This window comes from Megalobrama amblycephala, linkage group LG7 (genome assembly GCF_018812025.1).
Source record: "Megalobrama amblycephala isolate DHTTF-2021 linkage group LG7, ASM1881202v1, whole genome shotgun sequence".
Taxonomy (NCBI): Eukaryota; Metazoa; Chordata; class Actinopteri; order Cypriniformes; family Xenocyprididae; genus Megalobrama; species Megalobrama amblycephala.
In genome coordinates this window covers 24164728-24184347 of record NC_063050.1, presented here as the reverse complement: position 1 = coordinate 24184347, position 19620 = coordinate 24164728, and the positions used below count along the sequence as shown (strand labels likewise).

Sequence of the window (19620 nt, the reverse complement as noted above, 5' to 3'; positions counted from 1 at the left end):
AATGTGTACAGTAAGCACTAATGTGCACTGTTATTTTACATTTGATATTGATAATTTCACTGATATTTAAAAAAACTCATACTGTGAATTAAGACTTTGATCATATCGACCATCAATAATTGTGTTAAATAATTGTGATTTCAATATTGACCAAAAATGATTGTGATTATGATGTTTATGCCCTAATTTTGATAATTCAGATATATAGTGCTGCCTTATTTCCATCGGACAAAAACATAAATGAATTAAATTCTGTTTAGATGTGACATAAGTCCTTGATACCTTGATACAGAACAACCCACTGAATGGACTATACGTCTCTCCCACCCTCGTTTTTATTTGGGTACAATGAAATAGTGTCTACTTTGACTAAAGCCTATGGGGATGATCTTTTGTATAAAAACACCAACAATAAAACTTGCTGTTCTCTGGAGTATGGCACAGCATCTGCACAACACATGAAACTCATTTCACTCATTTCTTTTCCTAAAAAAGTAAACTTTCCTCTTGCATGATCTCATCTCCACTCTAATTCTGTTTTAATCATTATGATGATGTTTGGCAGACAATGCATTTGGATAACTTAGATTTTTGGCAAATTGAATCATTGGCATGAGTTGAGAACATCTCACAGACACTTATAAAATGTAAAACATGACACATAGAGTGGAGGACTAGTCTATTTGTTTTGCTTTGAAGACATCAGTGTACAGCTTTCTGCTTCCAGTATCCTGAAACGTGAAAATAATTTTAATGTTTTAGCAGAGTAAAAACAAATCCTGCAGAAGCTGATGTGCATTCTATTTATTTCCTATGAACAGTGACGAACAAGGATCACATCTCCCCTGGGGAGAGGGGAGGATACGAGGACAGGTCAAGAGGTTGTGTGACAAAGACTGGCTGCTCTGCAGAGGAAATGGACAAAAACAGGAGCGCATCCTCTGAGTCCATCTCATCCACTGAGGGATTCCTGTTTCACAGCAGCTGACAGCCTGGTTGTCACACATCTCTCTGAATCAAGGATTCCATGGCCAAATGCATCCTCCCAGACTTTCAAAAGGTGGAAAAATTAGGCATCAAGGCTAGAGTTATAGTAAAACTTTCCTAGTTTCAGACTATGTAGATGAATTTGTGGATTCTTGTCTTATGAAGTGGCGTGCTTTATATGATGAACAAATTTAATTTAGAACTTTAGCAACATATCAATTAATACTAGAGTTAGACCTTATGCTTTATTTGTAACTTTATGTTGTATTTATCTATGCTTGTAATTGGTGTATAGCATTTGTTCTTTTCACAGTCTGTTCACTTGAGTAGTTAAAGTGGGCTAAGTAATTTTTTTTTTTTTTTGTGCTGATCCGAAAAATTATCCAATCCGTTAATTAATAACCATGATATGATCCAAACCGTGAATTTTGTGACCCGTTGAACCACTATCAAACTTGTAAGAATTTCAGTACACATAAGACAAGTGATTTGGTTGATTTCACAACCACAAGAAAAACAAGCACAAGTGAAAGAACTCGACCTTTTCATGGTTATTTGCCTCAGGGACACGGCCAATACTGTTTAAGATGACACTTGAATGTCACTTTAAAGAATGATACTAGGATTCCTGTCTGTTGAGAAACTTTTTCTGAAAAATATAAAACAAGCTTTTTGAACAGCGTCTTTATGAAATATTACAATGATTTTGAGGCATCTGACCTTATCAACTTTTAACATGCCTTATAATACACAATACAATATGTAGGGCATTTGCTTTTTTAAGTTTTATGTTTTACTGCCTATCAGAGTCCCAATTTGTTCTCTGCAGGGATTCTCTCTGTTCATGACCATGAATTAATTGGCCATTTTTGCAGTAAAATGTTCTTAGGTCACTGCATGGGTATTTGTATAGGAGACCATAATGTTGAGGTCAATTGAGCAGTGAGAACTGGGGCAAAGCCAATCGCTACAACATCAAGAAATACTCTGGATAAATCCTGCTTCAGAAAGTCAAATGCCAGTGAAAAGTGAATCAAAGCATGCATACATGCCAAGTTAAACATGGTGACCAACTGTTTGTATAATATTCAGTTATGCCAAAATTGTCACGCAATTTTGTTGCCAACAAAACATAAAAAACAGTTAAATGTCATTTGCTACTATAGACAATAAGCTGACCAACACAGATATTGAAATGCTTAATTCCGTAATACACAATAATTCGGAATAACGGCCATAGAAGCTGCCTGTTACAAGGATGCATACTTCAATTACATTGCTAATAACAAAATGTTAATTCAGATCATCTAAATGGAAGCACATCTAATTTGTAAGCTAGCTGCAGTTTTCTCTATTTACTTGAGCGTACAACCAAAGATAAGATGTTAACTAAAGGCGTTTTCACACTTTTTGTGTGGGCTGGGGTACGATTTCTGTCAAGTCCAGGAGCTTTGCAGTCCATATGAATTGCCCATCCTAAATCGTGACCCTATCAACAACATAATTTGCATCTTTGCATACTCCCACCACTCAAGAGTTATTATAATATAATGCATTTCTCAAAGGTTTATAAACATTATTTTCAACTTTACAAAAGTATTCTTTGGCTCCTGCTGCTCCGCTCGTATTGTTGTTTATGCATATTTTACTATTCAAGTTATGTTTCATGTTGGCCTCCTTCTTCCCTGAGCTTGAACTTTGTTACAGTTATGTTTGATCATTTAAATTCACATTATTTTATTTCATTCTAATGAAACAGCTGCAAGTGCTGAATTACAGGCCACTTTATTTGACAAATTAAAGTTGTGGGGTAACTGTTTTACTTGGTCAAAACAATCATACTAATAATACAGTGTGTTAAAACTCTGTGTGTAACAGTGTGTTCACTCGGTGGATGGCATGGAATTCATTTTAAAACATTGTATGATGGAGAAAATGCTGTACTACTGTTACTACAAATAAAGCTCTTCCTCAAATAAAGCTCTTTATCTATGTTAGCCACTTGACAAAGTAGTGTTGTCCGATTTACTTTTTAGGTACAAACATGTTACTCACAGTAAATAAAGAAAACAAAAGATTCAAACAATAAGAATAACCGTGTTGAGCAATATAACAAAGATTAGTTTTCTATCGATAAAGGTATCCGAACAGTTGCTCACCCGTCTAATAAAACGCATAATATATTAGCATCTTTGGTGTTTCCATTTACTGAAGTAAAACCGGAAATCGAGGGTAACACAGTGACATGGGCCATTACACTGGTTAAAATTAGGGCTGGGCGATATATCGCATGCAATTGTCATGGGCGTTTCGTCAGTAAAGCCGGTTCCCTGATTGCCGTTAAATCGCCATCACCTGCTTTCAAATGGAGCGGCATTTAATAGACAGAACCGTAGTTCACTGACAAGCTACGCAATATCGCGTTCATTATCGAAGGCGATTCATCTGCGATAATGAACGCAATATTGCGTAGCTTGTCAGTGATCTACGGCTCTGTCTATTAAATGCCGCTCCATTTGAAAGCAGGTGATGGTGATTTAGCGGCAACCAGGGAACCGGCTTTACTGACGAAATGCGCGTGAAAATCGCATGCGATATATCGCCCAGCCCTAGTTAAAATAGCTGCTTTCTCTGGATTTAAACATTGTTGGAGACATCAGGGGTGTATTCCAGAAAGCAGGGTTAACTTACTGTCACATATACCCTGAACTCTCGGTTGATTAACCCAAACCTTGCTTACTCGTGGTATGCTGGTTCCAAAAATGCGTCCGGGAGTAAGTTCAGCAAACCCAGAGTATGTTCCCGGTAAACACACAAGACATTCTCAACAGAGCGATGAATCAATGATTCACCATGGAAACAGACGCTAAGAAAAAGCGCGCCATTCTACTTCATTCTTCTTCTTTTGTTTAATGGCGATTTACATAACCTACTTGGTGCACATCACCACCTATTGGGTGGTTATGCAATCATTTTTTATTCTTAATATTGTTTGATGCTAATTATTAAATAAGATATCACATATATAATATGTATTTTATTATAGAAATTATAGCATAGAAAATGTCCTGTTATAAAGGATAAAAAGCAGATCCATGTGTGAGATGACAATAAAATACATTCATAACATTGTGTATATAACTGTAACTATATAACAAATTTAGATACATTAATATAACCATATTGATAATATAACATGCATCTGAATTCCTCTTAAACTAACTAACCCTTTAACTCCGGAGCAGGTTATGTTCAGAGAGCAAGTTGCTATGGTTACTTACATACCCTAAAAGTTACCTCCGTTTTTGGAACCGAAAGTTGAGGTTATCTGCTTACTTACTCTTAAACATACCCAGGTATGTCACATAACCTCCTTTCTGGAATACCCCCCTGGGATAATGCAAGTACACATGTAAACAAATATATATAGGCTAACATTGTTCTAGTGGTTTTTGGATATTTTAATCCAAAAATCTTACATATTGTGCCTTTAAGTACAGGCACCAACTGAATATGATACCTGCTGAATGACATCACTTAAAATTACAAAACATTATGGGAACAAAACAGCAGATAAAAAGCATTTGCTTGTTTTTCTCATCTTACTCCTGATGGAAACTCGTGAGTTACCTAAAACAACCTCTCCAAATGGTTGGTTCATCTATAATGTGTTATTATTGGTTGTTGGTTATTGCTTTATGCTTCCTATGTTTTAAGCCAAATAAAACTAAGCTAAGCAATCCATAATTATTATGTGGGCTGTGGATGTGTGGGCTTATGTATCATGAGACTGCCTTGCAACCCTTAATTTAGCCATATTTACAGTGCAGCATTATCTAGAAGCTGTGACAAAAACTGTGCATCATGCACAGGGCTGAAAAAAGAAAGAGGAACAAACCACAGAATATTAAACATTCAGACAAAACTTGCTTCAGCATAAAACCATCAAGCACCTAAAAAAAAACTTTTGGTCTATCTTTTTTTCATTTGTACAAAAATGTACTGCTATCAGAACAAATACTCACAGTAAAGATAAGTCTACCCAGACACTGCAGATCCTAATAATTCAAACAAGTCCAAAAAAGGTCTGAACATCCAGGGCGTAATACGCAAGCTTTATTTTTAGACAATTTGTTCTGCCCTGTTTCTAAACTCTAGAAAAATGAATGCATAAATGGGAAGAGACATAAAATGTTTACAATAGGCCTTACACGTGGAGGTGAAGGGGAGGGTCACATGACAGAGGTGATAAGCCTCAAATGAAGATGTCTGAACTGAATATTGACTCAGTAATGTGGCCTTTTAACTTAGGCCTACATAAGTGCTGCAAAAAATTCCTAATGCAAACAGATCAAATTGCACACTTTTGGGACACATAGTTCATGTAAATCATAACCCCCCAAAAACTGGATAACGTCAGCAAACGTTATGCCACGCAAGCTCATTTCACCAAATGAACCATGTTGCACTCGAGACCAGCAAAACTACTCTAGCAAAGTATCGCGCATAAGTGGAAATAGGAATGACATTGTGACCTTGACACAATAACAACTAAAAAAAAAGAAAAAAAAAAAAAAAAAAAAAAAAAAGATAATAATTGGGTTGATTATGTCACATATATGCATTTCACATAGACAGGATCCACATGTTGACTGAATGGCTAGAAATTTCATCTAAAGCACACATTATAAAATGACTTGACACTTACGTTTTGTGGCATTGATGAGATTCTTTCCATCTTTATATAGCTCTTTGATAAATCTGCCGGTTTTGTCCAGTTCTGCTTCATGAGCTTTGATTTTATCCCTGAAAGCAGGACTGTCCAGGTAACACTCACTGAACTCCAACGGGTGTAAACCCATTTTTACTGGATTCAGCTAGTTTACTGACTAGCTAGCGTTTAAATCCCGTAAGAAAGCGACCAGCGAATGAATAAAACTGGTCAAATGAAGAAACAAAATTAAAAAATGAACGGAAAGCTGTACTAAAAAAGATCTGCTAACGCGTCCTCGTATAGTTTAGTAAGACCAAACGTGTCGGGACTTCTCTTGGTAATAAAACTCTTTCCAAGTAAACTTGTTCCTGTGTAAGTATGTCCCAGGATTCAACTCTCGCAAGATAAAATAAAATAGTTAGACGCTACACGGATATCTGTTGAAATAAAGGTAATAATGTCCAGTCAGGTTTTTGGTCCGCGAATGACAGTCGAGCGCGAGCGAGTCTCCTCCCGCCGCGCGTGCAGGACTGTTGGGCTTTTTCTGGCATCACGTCATCACGCTTGGCTCTCTTTGGAAGACAGTGATATTTTGGGGAATAATGGGAAGTGTTGTTGTGGAAATTAACATCTGTTCCAGGTGTATAAATCATTCAGCATAAGTATCAGATTTTTGGTTTCTCAAAAACAAACAAAGCTATTAATATTGAAATAATACTAATGGGCTGGTCAGTCAGTAAATCTTATGTGTGGAAGTGGAACTCGAAAATAGCGGATGTTGTTTCCAACCGCCTGGATGTACTGAACGGACCTGCAGTGCAGTAGCAGAGTAGCTCTTTAATCTAGAGATAAAGCAATATAAAAATATGTTTAAAGCGAAGTTTGGGGTTTAATTATAGCGATAGGCTGGAGTCGCAGGGACAGTGATAAATATACATCCCCGTGATCTCAACTAGCAAGCCTGAAACAGGTAAATAGAATCATAAATCAGCCTTAACCTTTTCAGTCCAAATTTTGGAAACGTTACAAAATAGCTAATGCTGTAAAAAATGTTAAATTAATTATTAAAATATGAATATTCAATTGCAAAATGCATTTTTTTTCTGTTTTCTTATTTCCGTGGGGGAAAATTATAATTATAATATTCAACGATGTTTTTTTTATGAAAATCTTTTCTCTTGTCACATTTTCTACAAGTAACGTTAGGCCTACTAAATCTACTAATTTTTGGAATTAACAGATTTGTCAGATTAGATATTAGTAATTAATATTGCTTAATAATTAGTAATTTTTTTATATTATTTTATGTTATATGAAATTATATTTACATGAATATAGATACTAGCAAACGTGTTCACAATAAATTATTTTGTATATTTATATTTGACAATGGTGGAATTGTTTTTCCATTTATTTTTTTAGCCCCTAGATCATTCTGTGTCTATTCAGGTTTTTCAGCTTTAGCAAGTGATACATAATTAGCTCTGTAATTCACAGAAAAGATGCCTAATGCCAATACAAGGCCGAAGAGGACAAGGCGTCATAGACGAACTCAGAGGGAAGATGCTGCGAGAAATGAGCTGGTGTCTAGATCGTTGGAAAGTGCTCAGCAGTGTCTGTTCAGTCAGGACTATGGCACTGCTTTTGTTCACTATCTTTTGGCTCTAAATCTTGCCCCAGCTCTAAGAGACTTTGCAAATGTAAGGTTTTTTTTTTCTCTCTCTCTCTCTCTCTCTCTCCACGATGCTTTTCACATTCAATGTATGGTGGAATGATAAATCTGAAGTTATTCAGGCTTCAGAACCTCTTTTGCAAAATCTGTAAATGTTTTTATATTTACAGGAGTCCTTTAGATTCACTCTGTTTAAATGGGCTGATGAGCTGGACTCTCTTGGACGCATCCAGGACCTCTTTGATTGCTATGAACAAGCAATGGAATTGTTTCCAGTGGATGAGGTTATAGTGAACAGCATGGGAGAGCATCTCTTCAGGTTATTTATTTATTGTTTATTTTGTCTGTTATTTAGTGGTTTAGTCTTTGTAAACTAAGAAAAGTCATGTTCGTCTCATCAAGAGTGTTTTTCATGTCTTATTTATACATACAAATGTATAATACATACATTACTGCTCTAAAATATAGGGTTGATAATAACACTTTAGAAAGAGGACTCTTATTCTCTCCAAGGCTGCATTTATTTGATGAAAAATAGGCCTACAGTAAAACAATAATATTGTAAAATATTATTACAATTTAAAAGAACTGAAAATGTAATAATAAAGCTGAATTTTCAGCATCATTACTCCAATCTGTAGTGTAATGTGATCCTTTAGAAATCATTCTAATATGCTGATTTGGTGCTCTAGAAACAATATTACTATAAATATTGAAAACCGTTGTGCTGCTAAATATTTTTGGAAACCGAGATACATTTCTTTTCAGGATTCTGTTTTTAATAGAAAGCTAATTTTGTAACTATAGATACGTGCATTTTAATGCAGAATAAAATTATTTCTTTCAGGAAAAAAAATGTAAAAAAAATAATGACCCCCAAACATTTTAATGGTGGACCGTGTTGTTTATTTACAAACAAAATTAATCAGTCAATTGTTGAATTGGTTTCTGTTGTTTCAGAATGGGATTTCGGGATGAGGCTGCTGGGCATTTTTACAAAGCCCTTAAACTCCGACCAGACTTCCCAGAGGCGAAGGAGAACTTTTACCGTGTTGCAAACTGGTTGGTTGAACGTTGGCACTTCTTAATGCTCAACGACCATGGGCGGAACCACAAGTACCAATTGGCTATTAAGAAAGCTGTTGAGGGAGGATGCAGCTCCGTTCTGGACATCGGAACTGGCACCGGCATCCTCGGGTGAGATTTTTCAGGAACTATTACATAACATTGTTATTTAACAAACGTCTGCTACAACTGATATACAGCAGTGAGTGTAGTTTGACGCTGTTTGGTTGGTATGTTAGAATGTGTGCAAAAATGGCAGGTGCTGCTGAGGTCTATGCCTGTGAGCTGTCAAAGACAATGTATGAGCTGGCATGTGAGGTGCTCTCAGCCAATGGGATGGCAAATAGCATCAAGATCGTTCACCTGAAGTCTCTGGACATGGAAATTCCAAAAGACATTCCAAATAGGTAAAGAAACTCTTTATACAGTTAACCAGATCCATATTGATGTGGTTTTAAACTGGAAAAAATAACATATGTGTTTTTTTGCAAGAATATTTTACACTATCTTTCAAAAGTTTGGGACCCCAGTAAGATTTTTAAATGTTTTTGAAAGAAGCATCTTTTGCTCACTGAGGCTGCATTTATTTGATCAGAAATACAGTAAAATAGTAATACTGTGAAATATTGTTACAATTGAAAATAGCTGATTTACATTTTAATGAATTTTAAAATGTTTTTTTGTTTTTTTTCTATGATGGTAAAGCTGAATTTTCAGCATCATTACTCCAGTCTTCAGTGTCACATGATCATTCAGAAATTATTTTAATGCTGATTTGTTGCTCAAGAAACATTTTTTTCTCAGTATCAATGTTGAAAACAGTTGTCCTTAATATTTTTGTGGAATCTGTGCTATATTATAATTTTCAGGATTCTTTGATGAAAATAATATATATATATATATATATATATATATATATATATATATATATATATATATATATTTTTTTTTTTTTTTTTTATATATATATATATAGAATTTTTTTTTTTTTTTTACAATTTAATGTGTTCTTGTTGAATAAAAATATTTTAGAAAAATCATATTGACCCAAACTTTTGAATGGTAGTGTATAACTTTTACTGAATTGTAAAATAAATACTAAAAATGTAATGTATTATTAGTAAAAATATTGCATTCACAAAAGCAAATTCTGACCGGCTTAAGTAAATTTATAGTAAAAAAAGGGTAACTTTACAATAAGGTTCATTACTAACTAATAATGAACTGCACTTATACAGCCTTTATTGATCTTTGTTAATGTTAATTTCAACATTTACTAATACATTATTAAAATCAAGAGTTGTATTTGTTAACATAAGTTAATGCACTGTGAACTAACATGAACAAACAATGAACAACAGCTGGATTTTTATTAACGATAACAAGGATGAACAAATACAGTAACATTGTATTGCTCATGGATAGTTCATGCAATTTAATACATTAACTAATGTTAACAAATTAACCTTATTGTAAAGTGTTACCAAAAAATGGTTCCATGAATGTTTTTGGCTGCAGAGTGCATTGCATGTTTGTTTTTATAAAACTGTTCAATCATATAAACAGTTCACTGTGGTACCTATTGAAGATAACGAGTGTGTTGACCTGTATTATGTTCCTTTCATTAGAGTGTCTCTAGTAGTAACAGAGACAGTAGATGCAGGGCTGTTTGGTGAGGGCATTATTGAGAGTCTGATCCATGCATGGAAGCACCTACTGTTACCTCCACCTGTAAGTCACTTTCTCAAGGATTTCAGTATATGTATGCAGTATTGACTGTTCTGATCAGCAAACCTACAGTGAGGTCACATGATGCCACAAACTAAACTCTGATTATAGTGTAATCCTTTTATACAAATTACTTTATCCTGTCTGATCCGATGTTTATCTGGCCGTAGTCGGTGACTAAGAGATTTTTGTCTCTGTCTCTCTTAATAGCAATCTTGGGGGGGGGGGGATCATACTTTGCCATCCTAAAACCAGATCCTTTCTTCTAAATCCTTACTTTAAATATGTTAAGCTTTTCCAGTATCATTATCAGAGAGCATCAAGTTACACCAATCAGGCATAACATTATGGCCACCTTCCTAATATTGTGTTGGTCCCCCTTTTGCTGCCTAAACAGCCCTGACACGTCGAGGCATGGACTCCACTAGACCCCTGACGGTGCGCTGTGGTATCTGGCACCAAGATGTTGTTGTAAGTTGTGAGGTGGGGCCTCCATGGATAGGAATTGTTTGTTCAGCACATCCCACAGATGCTTGACTGGATTGAGATCTGGGGAATTTGGAGGCCAAGACAACACCTCAGACTCGTTGTTGTGCTCCTCAATCCATTCCTGAACCATTTTTTGCTCTGCAACAATGCTTAGGTAGGTGGTACATGTTAAAGTAACATCCACATGAATGGCAGGACCCAAGGTTTCCCAGCAGAACATTGCCCAAAGCATCACACTGCCTCCTCCGGCTTGCTTTCTTCCCATAATGCATCCTGGAACCATGTGTTCCCCAGGTTCACAACTCCACCTTCTTCCATTGCTCCGTGGTCCAGTTCTGATGCTCATGTGCCCACTTGTTGGCGCTTTCGGTGGTGGACAGGGGTCAGCATGGGCACCCTGACTGGTCTGCGGCTATGCAGCCCCATACACAACAAACTGTGTATTCTGACACCTTTCTTTCAGAAACAGCATTAACTTCTTGAGCACTTTGATCTACAGTAGCTCGTCTGTTGGATCGGACCACACAGGCCCACACGTGCATCAGTGAGTCTTGGCCGTCCATGACCCTGTCACCGGTTCACCACTGTTCCTTCCTTGGACCACTTTTAATAGATACTGACCACTGCAGACTGCTGCAGTTTTGGAGATGCTCTGACCCAGACGTCTGGCCATCACAATTTGGCCCTTGTCAAACTCTCTCAAATCCTTATGCTTGCCCATTTTTCCCGCTTCTAACACATCAACTTTGAGGGCAAAATGTTCACTTGCTGTCTAATATATCCCACCCACTAACAGGTGCCGTGATGAAGAGATAATTGCTGTTATTCACTTCACCTGTCAATGGTCATAATGTTATGCCCGATTGGTGTATATTCACATTTAGCCAATAGGGACACCTAGTGGTTACCTGAGATGCATGCATTTGTTTTAAAATGTTTGTGAATCTGTTTTAAAATCAACATGATACCCTAACAGAGCTTAACAATATGGATTTTTTTTTTTTTTTTACAATTAGCACTTCCACTGAAATGGATTATGGAAGCTTGTTTCCACCATGCAAAAAAATAAATAAATAGATAATTGCGACATCAGAAGAAAATTACATCTCTCAATTCTGACTTTTTTTTCTCTCAGAATTGCAAGATAAATTCGCAATTGTGCGTTATACAGTCAGAAATTGCTGGCTATTAACTTGCAATTGAGATAAATAAGGTAAAAATTGCAAGATATAAACTAGCAATTGTGAGTTATAAATTCCAGTTCTGAGGAAAAAAGGCGGACATTGTCAAAAAATGTCAGAATTGCAAGTTTATATCATGCAATTCTGAGAAAATTATGTGATTATAAACTCACAATTCTGACATTTTTTGATGAAAAGTTGTGATACAAAAAGTCAGTTACCTTTTCTAACAAGCTTACATAATTGATGTTTTTAATATTACATTTTATGTTTATATAGTAATATAGTAACTATTAATATAGTAGCTATAAATTTATACACTTTCTTAAAGAAAAACATAAGTGATTCTTCATTTTAAACTCGTTTGTACTAATTATTAAAACCTTCCCACAGAACTTTCGAGAACCCTTATCTAGTCCTCGCAAACGGGCCGTGTAATACCTGCCGGTGCAACTGTGTTTGGAGTCGCTGTTCAGTGCCGTGAGATCCGTAGACACCACAGGTGAGCAACCAAAGCTGCTCATGCATGAGTGACGCATTGTGAATGTAAAAGTTTATATTGCATTTCTCTTTAAACAGTTTAAAATAAAAGATAAAAGAACAGTTATCAAAGAAGCAGGCTCTAGATCTGAGAAAGAAAACAGTGAACATTCAGTGATTGAATTATTGCACATCTTAACCGTCCAATCAACCCTCTGCAGGCTGTGTGTGTCTTCATTGGGAGGCTTGGATCTGTCTGCAGTAGGACAGATCTACAGTCCTGTTAGCTGTTCGGCTGATACCGAGGACAGCACAGAGCCCTACACCACTGAAAGACTGAGCCGCCTGCGTGGAGGATACCTTCAGCTCACACAGACTTTCACAGCTCTGAACATAGACTTCAATAATGTGCAGGTATTGAACTCAGTCAGCATATAGAGCCATGTATTTAGCAGTACAATGTTGAACTAAAAATGTTTTTTGATAATCAAACAAGTCTCAAACAGATCACAATGATGTTGGAAGAAAATGGTCAAGAAACAACATGACTGAAAAACCTAAAGTGACATGAGCATAGTAAGTGGTTCTAAGCATTCTCTGTGTTGCAGGAGCTGGAGGGTCTTTGCTCCAGAGAGGTGACGCAGCTACGGCTGTGTGTGACTCGGGAGGGTATTCTTGATGCTCTGGCAATATGGTTTCAGCTACACCTGGACCAGGACAACCACCTGTCCACTGGTCCACAGGAAGACACATGCTGGGAGCAGGCCATCTATCCAGTACAGAGTCCATTCAGTAAGAGCTGCTACCTATGTATTGAAAATATAGAGGAGTAAAGAGTGCTAATGGTTCTGAAGCATTTTTATAATAAATATACAGAACATCTGGCATCCTGAAATGTAATTATCCTAATTTTAATTATAATTATTTTAGTAGTATATATATATATATATATATATATATATATATATATATATATATATCTCCAATATCTCCTAGTATCCTGGGGCCGTATTCACAAAACATCTTAAAGCTAAAAGTAGCTCCTAACTTGCCGATTTAGGAGAAACTCTTAAAAATAGTGGGCGTGTCAGTCCTAATTTTAGGAGTCCTAAATTTTTGCTCTAAGAGTATTTCACAAAGCATTTTAGTGCTGAAACTAGCTCCTAAGTCTGTGAAACTTTTGGAGTAGTCAAGAGGACTCCTAAATCATTAAGACCAAATCACAAACAGTCCTAATCTACCCAAAGACACTGTAGCCTACACCATTGAGGGAATAGCAATAGAGCCTTGGGTGCTGAACCTTTTCTTCATAAATGCATTACAATTTGATTTATAGATTTGAATCTACGATGAGACGCCAAAAAAAATCTTTAACAAATAAATAAATATTGTCTGATTACCTGTGCCAGTTCACACTTACAAATGATTGAATAGAGTAAAAAAAAAATATATATATAATAAGCGTATTTGATGTGTTGTCCAAGGGGTTAGAGGGCTCCGAGCTTGAAATTTAGCCCAAAACCAAAGTTCTCCCCATATCTCCAGCCAAGTAAGGAGCGGTTTGGCAGAGGGATGCAGAAAACTGTCAAAGTAACTATAGGCGAGTCGGCTCTCGTCTGTATATATTCCTCCTCTAGAGCTGATTAGAAAGACTGTTTGAATGTGTTTCTCCCAAACTTTGTTTATAAAACATAATTTGTCGCTTGAATTCTGCATTCTGATGCAGACATCCAAGAGGTGGACAATTAACTGTATATACTAGTTTAATTAGTGACACTTAGCCTACATTTTAAAACCTTTATGGCAACAATATGGCAGCATTTTTATTAAAAAATACTTATTTGAATAGGGCAACATTTGTATTTTAAAACCTTTATTTTAATGTGGAAACATGACACCTCATTCTACAATATTTCTATGATTAAATCGCTGACTCCTCCCCCATCAGCCAATCACTGTGTGGATACTCCATAGCAACGAGGTCAACCCCGCCCTTACTCTTAGCTTAAGACTTCAGTCTATTCCTTAGTAAAAGTTGGTCTCAGCAGCTTTGTGAATAGGTTTTAAGAGAAAACTCTTAGCTAAGAACTTTTACAGCTATTTAGGAGAACTCTTAGCGGTAAGATAAAATGTTTTGTGAATACAGCCCCTGGTTTGTATTGGAGTCAAAAAAGTTGAGAACCACTGCTCTATTAGCAGCAATTTACCCTTTTTTAGTTTATTTTGAGCTTATTTATTTAAATTATATGGGCTTATTTTTCAAAAGAACTGCCCGTTTAGACAGGAAAAGACCATTTGACCAACTAGCCACTTGTACATGCAGTTTATGGGTGGGTTATTTGAAATGGATTAAACCACAATAATTGAACTGGGATTTTTTTTTATTTTTTTTTTAAACATAGTGTTTCCCCTTTTTCTGCAAGGCTGACAATTAAATTCGAATGACAGTTTCATCTTGCACCTTTTTTTGTGTGTTCAATATGCAACATATGAGGTTGAGACTAATACATAGCTGTCTATTTGCGTATGATTTTTGCATTTGATTTCGTGATTAGTCCTGTTTAGTGAAGATTACAGGTTTAGCTACCACCAGTTCTCATGTTAATAGGCATTTTGAATAATATTATGTGTGTTTGACTTGAAGCGGTGCTGCACAGACCGGTGTGTGACATCAAAGTACAGTGAGAGCGATTTGCAAGCAAATGGAGCCGTCCGCTCTCTAATCGCTCTCACGGTACTTTTAATGTCATACACCGATCAGTCTGTGCAGCACCGCTTCAAGTCAAACACACCTAATGAATTGACTTTAATTCATGTCGTCTCTTATTATGAGTATTGTAAATTGTATTACTCTTGAGTTTGCCATGAATATAGCCTTTGATGCTGGTATGGTGTTAAATAAATAAATAATGAAATAAATTCATGTCGTCCCTCAGACACTGTGAAATGTGGTGATGAAATACTGGTGGAAGTTTCCTGTAAGGACTCTTATCTGAGGCTGTGCTGCGTTGCTATCGTGAGAGACGGACACACGTTTCATATGGACAATGTAACTAAAGGACCTTCCAAAATCCCCAATGCAAATCCTGAGTCAGAGCTGTGCAGTGCTCTGGCTGGCCTTCAAACCAACCAGGAGAAAGCTTCCCGTGCTTTTATGCTGGAGTCCACTGAGATCGCCCTCCTCAATAACACAGCATATCATAACAGCTTCCAGAGGGCCATGAGCAAACTTTTAGTTAGTTTAACGTCAACTAGAAGGTCACAGGAATCAAACACAGAACTCGACCCAATCTATGTGCTTGATGTCTCTGAGGGCTTCTCTGTGCTCTCCTTGATGGCAGCCCAGTTAGGCTTCGATTCAAGTGAAGATAACCAAATCAGCCCTGGATTGGTTCAAGCCTACAGCTCAGTTGAGAAGGAGCATCACCAGACTATGCTGAGACTGCTGGCCAAAGAAAACGGTGTGCTTGAAAGTGCTCTGGAGTTCTGGTTGAGTCACGTGGAGGACGATTCTGCAGTTTTTCAGCGGCCATCCATCGAGAAGCTCTGGAGCGCCATAATACTTGACTGCATAGAGACCTGCGGTCTTATTAGACAGAAGCTGTTGGAGAAAGCAACGTTAGCTAGGTAAGAGTGTAAAACATACTACGGTTAGTTCTTTTCTTCAGATTTGCTTACAGTTATTCTTGTCAACCCTTTTTAGGTGTTTGTTGGAGGACGGTGGACAGATTTTTCCAGAGCGCATTGTGATCCACGGTATGCTTGTTGAGTCAGACACGCTGCTTCTCGAAAGCGCCGTTCAGGGAACAGAGCCGACTCTTGGGTTCAACATCGCTCCATTCATCAATCAGTTTACAGTATGTTCTTCAGCAGCTCTGTGAATACTGTGCTCACTCTTCATCTCTTGTGTTTGTGTGTGAGGTCCCATATTTGCTCTGAAATGTGCTCTGGCATTTTGAGGTTCAATGTAATGCAGACTTTGTTCACACTGCAACCAAATCTGATTTGTTTTACAAATCTAATTTACAAACCAAATCTATATATCTACATCAGTTTCCATATTAATTTGCAAATGCTTTATTTAAAATGTTGGTTTTGCTCATTTACATCATAACATTTCGCCATTGTGCTGAATTTGAAGTGCTTGAGATGACATAAGCATCAGAGCCATTACAGTTTTTTTTTCTTTCATATTCTTACATGTGCTATGTCCCAAAACTGCTCACTACTTCACAATTTACTACATATAAAATGATATCAAGTTCATTATATGGGGAAATAGTGAGAAAAAAATAAATGAATTTACATAAAGCTGTAAACACATCCACAAATTGTATTAGACATTACATATTCAGTTTTGCCATTACAGGAATTCATTACATTTTAAAACATATTCAAATAGAAACATTATTTAAAATTGTACAGATATTTCACAATATTGCTGTTTTTACTGTCAAATAAATCCAGCCTCATTGAGTACAAGAGACTTCTTTCAAAAATACCAGTCCCAAACTTTTGAACGGTAGATTATGTTTCATGACTGCCTGTCTGAACAAAGCCATGTTGTGTTGCTTTATCTTCATGGGCCAGTTGTTCAAAAGTAATCTGATCGGATTTCGGCTATCGGATTGGATTAAATCTTGAAAATGTGTTGTTCAAAAGGAAAAAGGGATTCTGAAATCAGATTAGATCACAAAATCCAATCTTTGTTTTGATCTGCATAAAATTATCAGTTTGTGTTGTTCAAAGCTTTTTAGTAAGATTGAGATACCTTTGATCCAAAAAAATCGGGACTATACTGATCCCATCAGAAGGGTGGATTTCAGGAACAAAAATGTAATAAAACTCTAAAACTGGACTAAAAAACTTTTTTTTTTGCTTTTGATTAGTTTAAATGTTAAAGTAATAAATTAGAAGTAGGCATTAGGCTACATATTTAGCCTAATCTTTAACCCCTACTGTAAAGTAAAAATGAGATTTTGGTGCCATAAAGTAATCCCCAAACAGCTGTAAATATCAAAAAAAAAAAAAAAAAAAAAAAAATATATATATATATATATATATATATATATATATATATATATATATATATATATATATATATATATATATATATATATATATATATATATATATATATATTTAATTCAAAGTGTTTTTTGATATCATATTCTTTCTATCACCATGTCTCTTTAGGGGCTCCATAGAGCACTAGTAATCTAGATTTGGAAAAGTGAAAAAGTGTGTATCTGGATCAGGGTGATCCAATCCAATTTTGCTTTGAAAAACTAGCACAAAAGTAAGATGGATTACCTGATCCTGGATAGCGAAACACGGGATTTCCAAATGCAGATCATTCTGATCCAGATTAAACTTTTTGAACAACTGGGCCCATATGACAAATCCTTCATGACGTGAAGGCCAAGTATGACAACCCATACTCGGCATTTGTCCTCTGAATGTAACCCATCCAAGTTGGTGCTCACACATTAGGTGCAGTGAGTAGTGAACACACACACACACTCACTTCTCCAGGGAGCGATTGGGGGTTGGGTGCCTTGCTCAAGGGCACCTCAGTCATGGGTATTGGTGAAAGAGAACACTGTTCATTCACTCCCCCACCTACATTTTTCCTGCAGGTATTGAGAATCAAACCCGCAACCTTTGGGTTACAAGTCTGCCTCTCTAACCATTTGTCCATGACTGCCCCAATTATGTAATGTTTGCGTTCAGTTTGTTTTACTTGACTTTGACCTGCAAGCTCAAGTACACATTCTAGTGCAGATGCCAAAATGGAGTCTTTGCTGGGGTTTTTTTGTTTTTTTTAGGGCCTATTGAATTGAATCTCAGTGTGCATTTTAAGTTCTCCACATTGGGCACTAAAATGACCAGAAACAGCCTTATTGTAAAGCTGATTTATGGAGTATTGTCAAATTCCATACTTCCTTAACAGAAACAACTGGTTCATGTCATACAGTTAGAGAGATATTAAAGATTATCAGCATATCAAAGATCACATTTTCCACTTCATGCCCCATTGTATTCATGCTTTATATTGAGAGGTGTGAGAGAAATTCTATGGTTTTACATTCTATGGTTTTCTTTAAATTTGATAAAGTGTCTCTCTATGTGTGTTTTCTCCTTCAGGTACCTGTTCATATGTTTTTGGACCTGTCCACCCTTGAATGTACACATCTTAGTGATCCAGTAGAACTCTTCACACTAGACCTCATGAACAACACTGCCAATTACACCGACAAAGAAGTCAAAGTGAGTTTTTGGTTCTGGTTCTTTGGGCTTCTCTCTATTAGTGTTGTTATTTTGAACTAAAATCATTTTTGATAACTGAAATAAAACAAATATTAGATGCAAAAGTAGTAAAATTACTAAAACTAAAATAAAAAGCTAAGTAGAAATAATAGTAATAATAAAAATGTAAAATAAATGAAAACTGAAAATATAAAAATAAAAGCTAATTCAATATATTTATAAATACTATAAATGAATTAACATTTCTCATCATTGTGATTTAATTGTGGATAAGGATTTTTTTATATATATTTTTACTCACATTAAATATTTTACTGCTTGGCTGAATATACAATATAATATAATATAATATAATATAATATAATATAATATATATATATATATATATATATATATATATATATATATATATATATATATATAATATAATATAATATTAGAAAATTTTGGGGGACCAAGGGAACCCAATTACTTCAGAGGAAACAAACAGTTGTTGAGCGGGTGAATTAAAACAGCTTATTATCTTATTTTAAAACATGTTTTGTCTAATTGTAATTTTAAGTCATTTTGACCTTCTCTTAAAGTGCCTTTTATTCTTTGCATTTGTTAGGTGCAGGTCAGCACCTCAGGCAATCTGACTGCCATTCCCTTCTGGTACCAGATCCATCTGGACTCTGAGCAGAGCGTCAGCACCTTCAGTGAGGACTCACACTGGAAGCAGGCGGCGGTGGTCCTCCAGCAGCCCCTGGCGGTCAGCAGAGGAGAGTGGGTCCGGCTCAGCATCCGGCTTCACAAGAGCAGCATCTCCATTACAGCTGTTAAAGAGGAATGGCTGGGGGCTGATGATGTCATCAGGGAGGCAGAGCCTGTGACCAATGACTCATGAAGGGAGGGATTCTGTACCGATATATAGTATAACACACTCCAAAATCTGCTGCTAATGGGCAATTATTTAATTGCTATATGGAAAACAAAGTTATTATTTTTAGCAACAGAACACATTTTACATTAAAATAATTTCTCCATGACTATGT

The 19620-nt window shown here is 36.1% G+C and overlaps 2 protein-coding genes and 1 long non-coding RNA gene across 3 annotated transcripts in view; 1 reads left to right on the top strand and 2 right to left on the bottom strand.

Moving 5' to 3' along the window:
* arhgap10 (Rho GTPase activating protein 10) overlaps window positions 1-6272 on the bottom strand; it is a 72874-nt gene extending 66602 nt beyond the window's left edge. Inside the window, exon 1 of the mRNA XM_048196669.1 lies at window positions 5696-6272. Within this exon, the coding sequence (XP_048052626.1) occupies window positions 5696-5849 (154 nt within the window). The 5' untranslated portion in view covers window positions 5850-6272. The remainder of the gene's footprint in view (window positions 1-5695) is intronic.
* An 85-nt stretch (window positions 6273-6357) lies between these two features.
* Window positions 6358-19614, top strand: prmt9 (protein arginine methyltransferase 9). The gene is given in 14 exon segments (XM_048196668.1): window positions 6358-6671; window positions 7199-7401; window positions 7544-7692; window positions 8334-8570; window positions 8678-8845; window positions 10067-10169; window positions 12230-12254; window positions 12257-12338; window positions 12538-12730; window positions 12925-13108; window positions 15253-15943; window positions 16020-16173; window positions 18464-18586; window positions 19197-19614. Coding segments are annotated over 13 exon segments (2583 nt in total). The 5' UTR covers window positions 6358-6671; window positions 7199-7203; the 3' UTR covers window positions 19473-19614.
* On the bottom strand, window positions 12734-17847 carry LOC125272090. Its single transcript, XR_007185766.1, has 2 exons — window positions 17630-17847; window positions 12734-13122 (listed from the first exon to the last, which is right to left on the bottom strand). It is a non-coding gene; the product is annotated as an uncharacterized LOC125272090 (long non-coding RNA).
* Window positions 19615-19620: the final 6 nt, after the last annotated feature.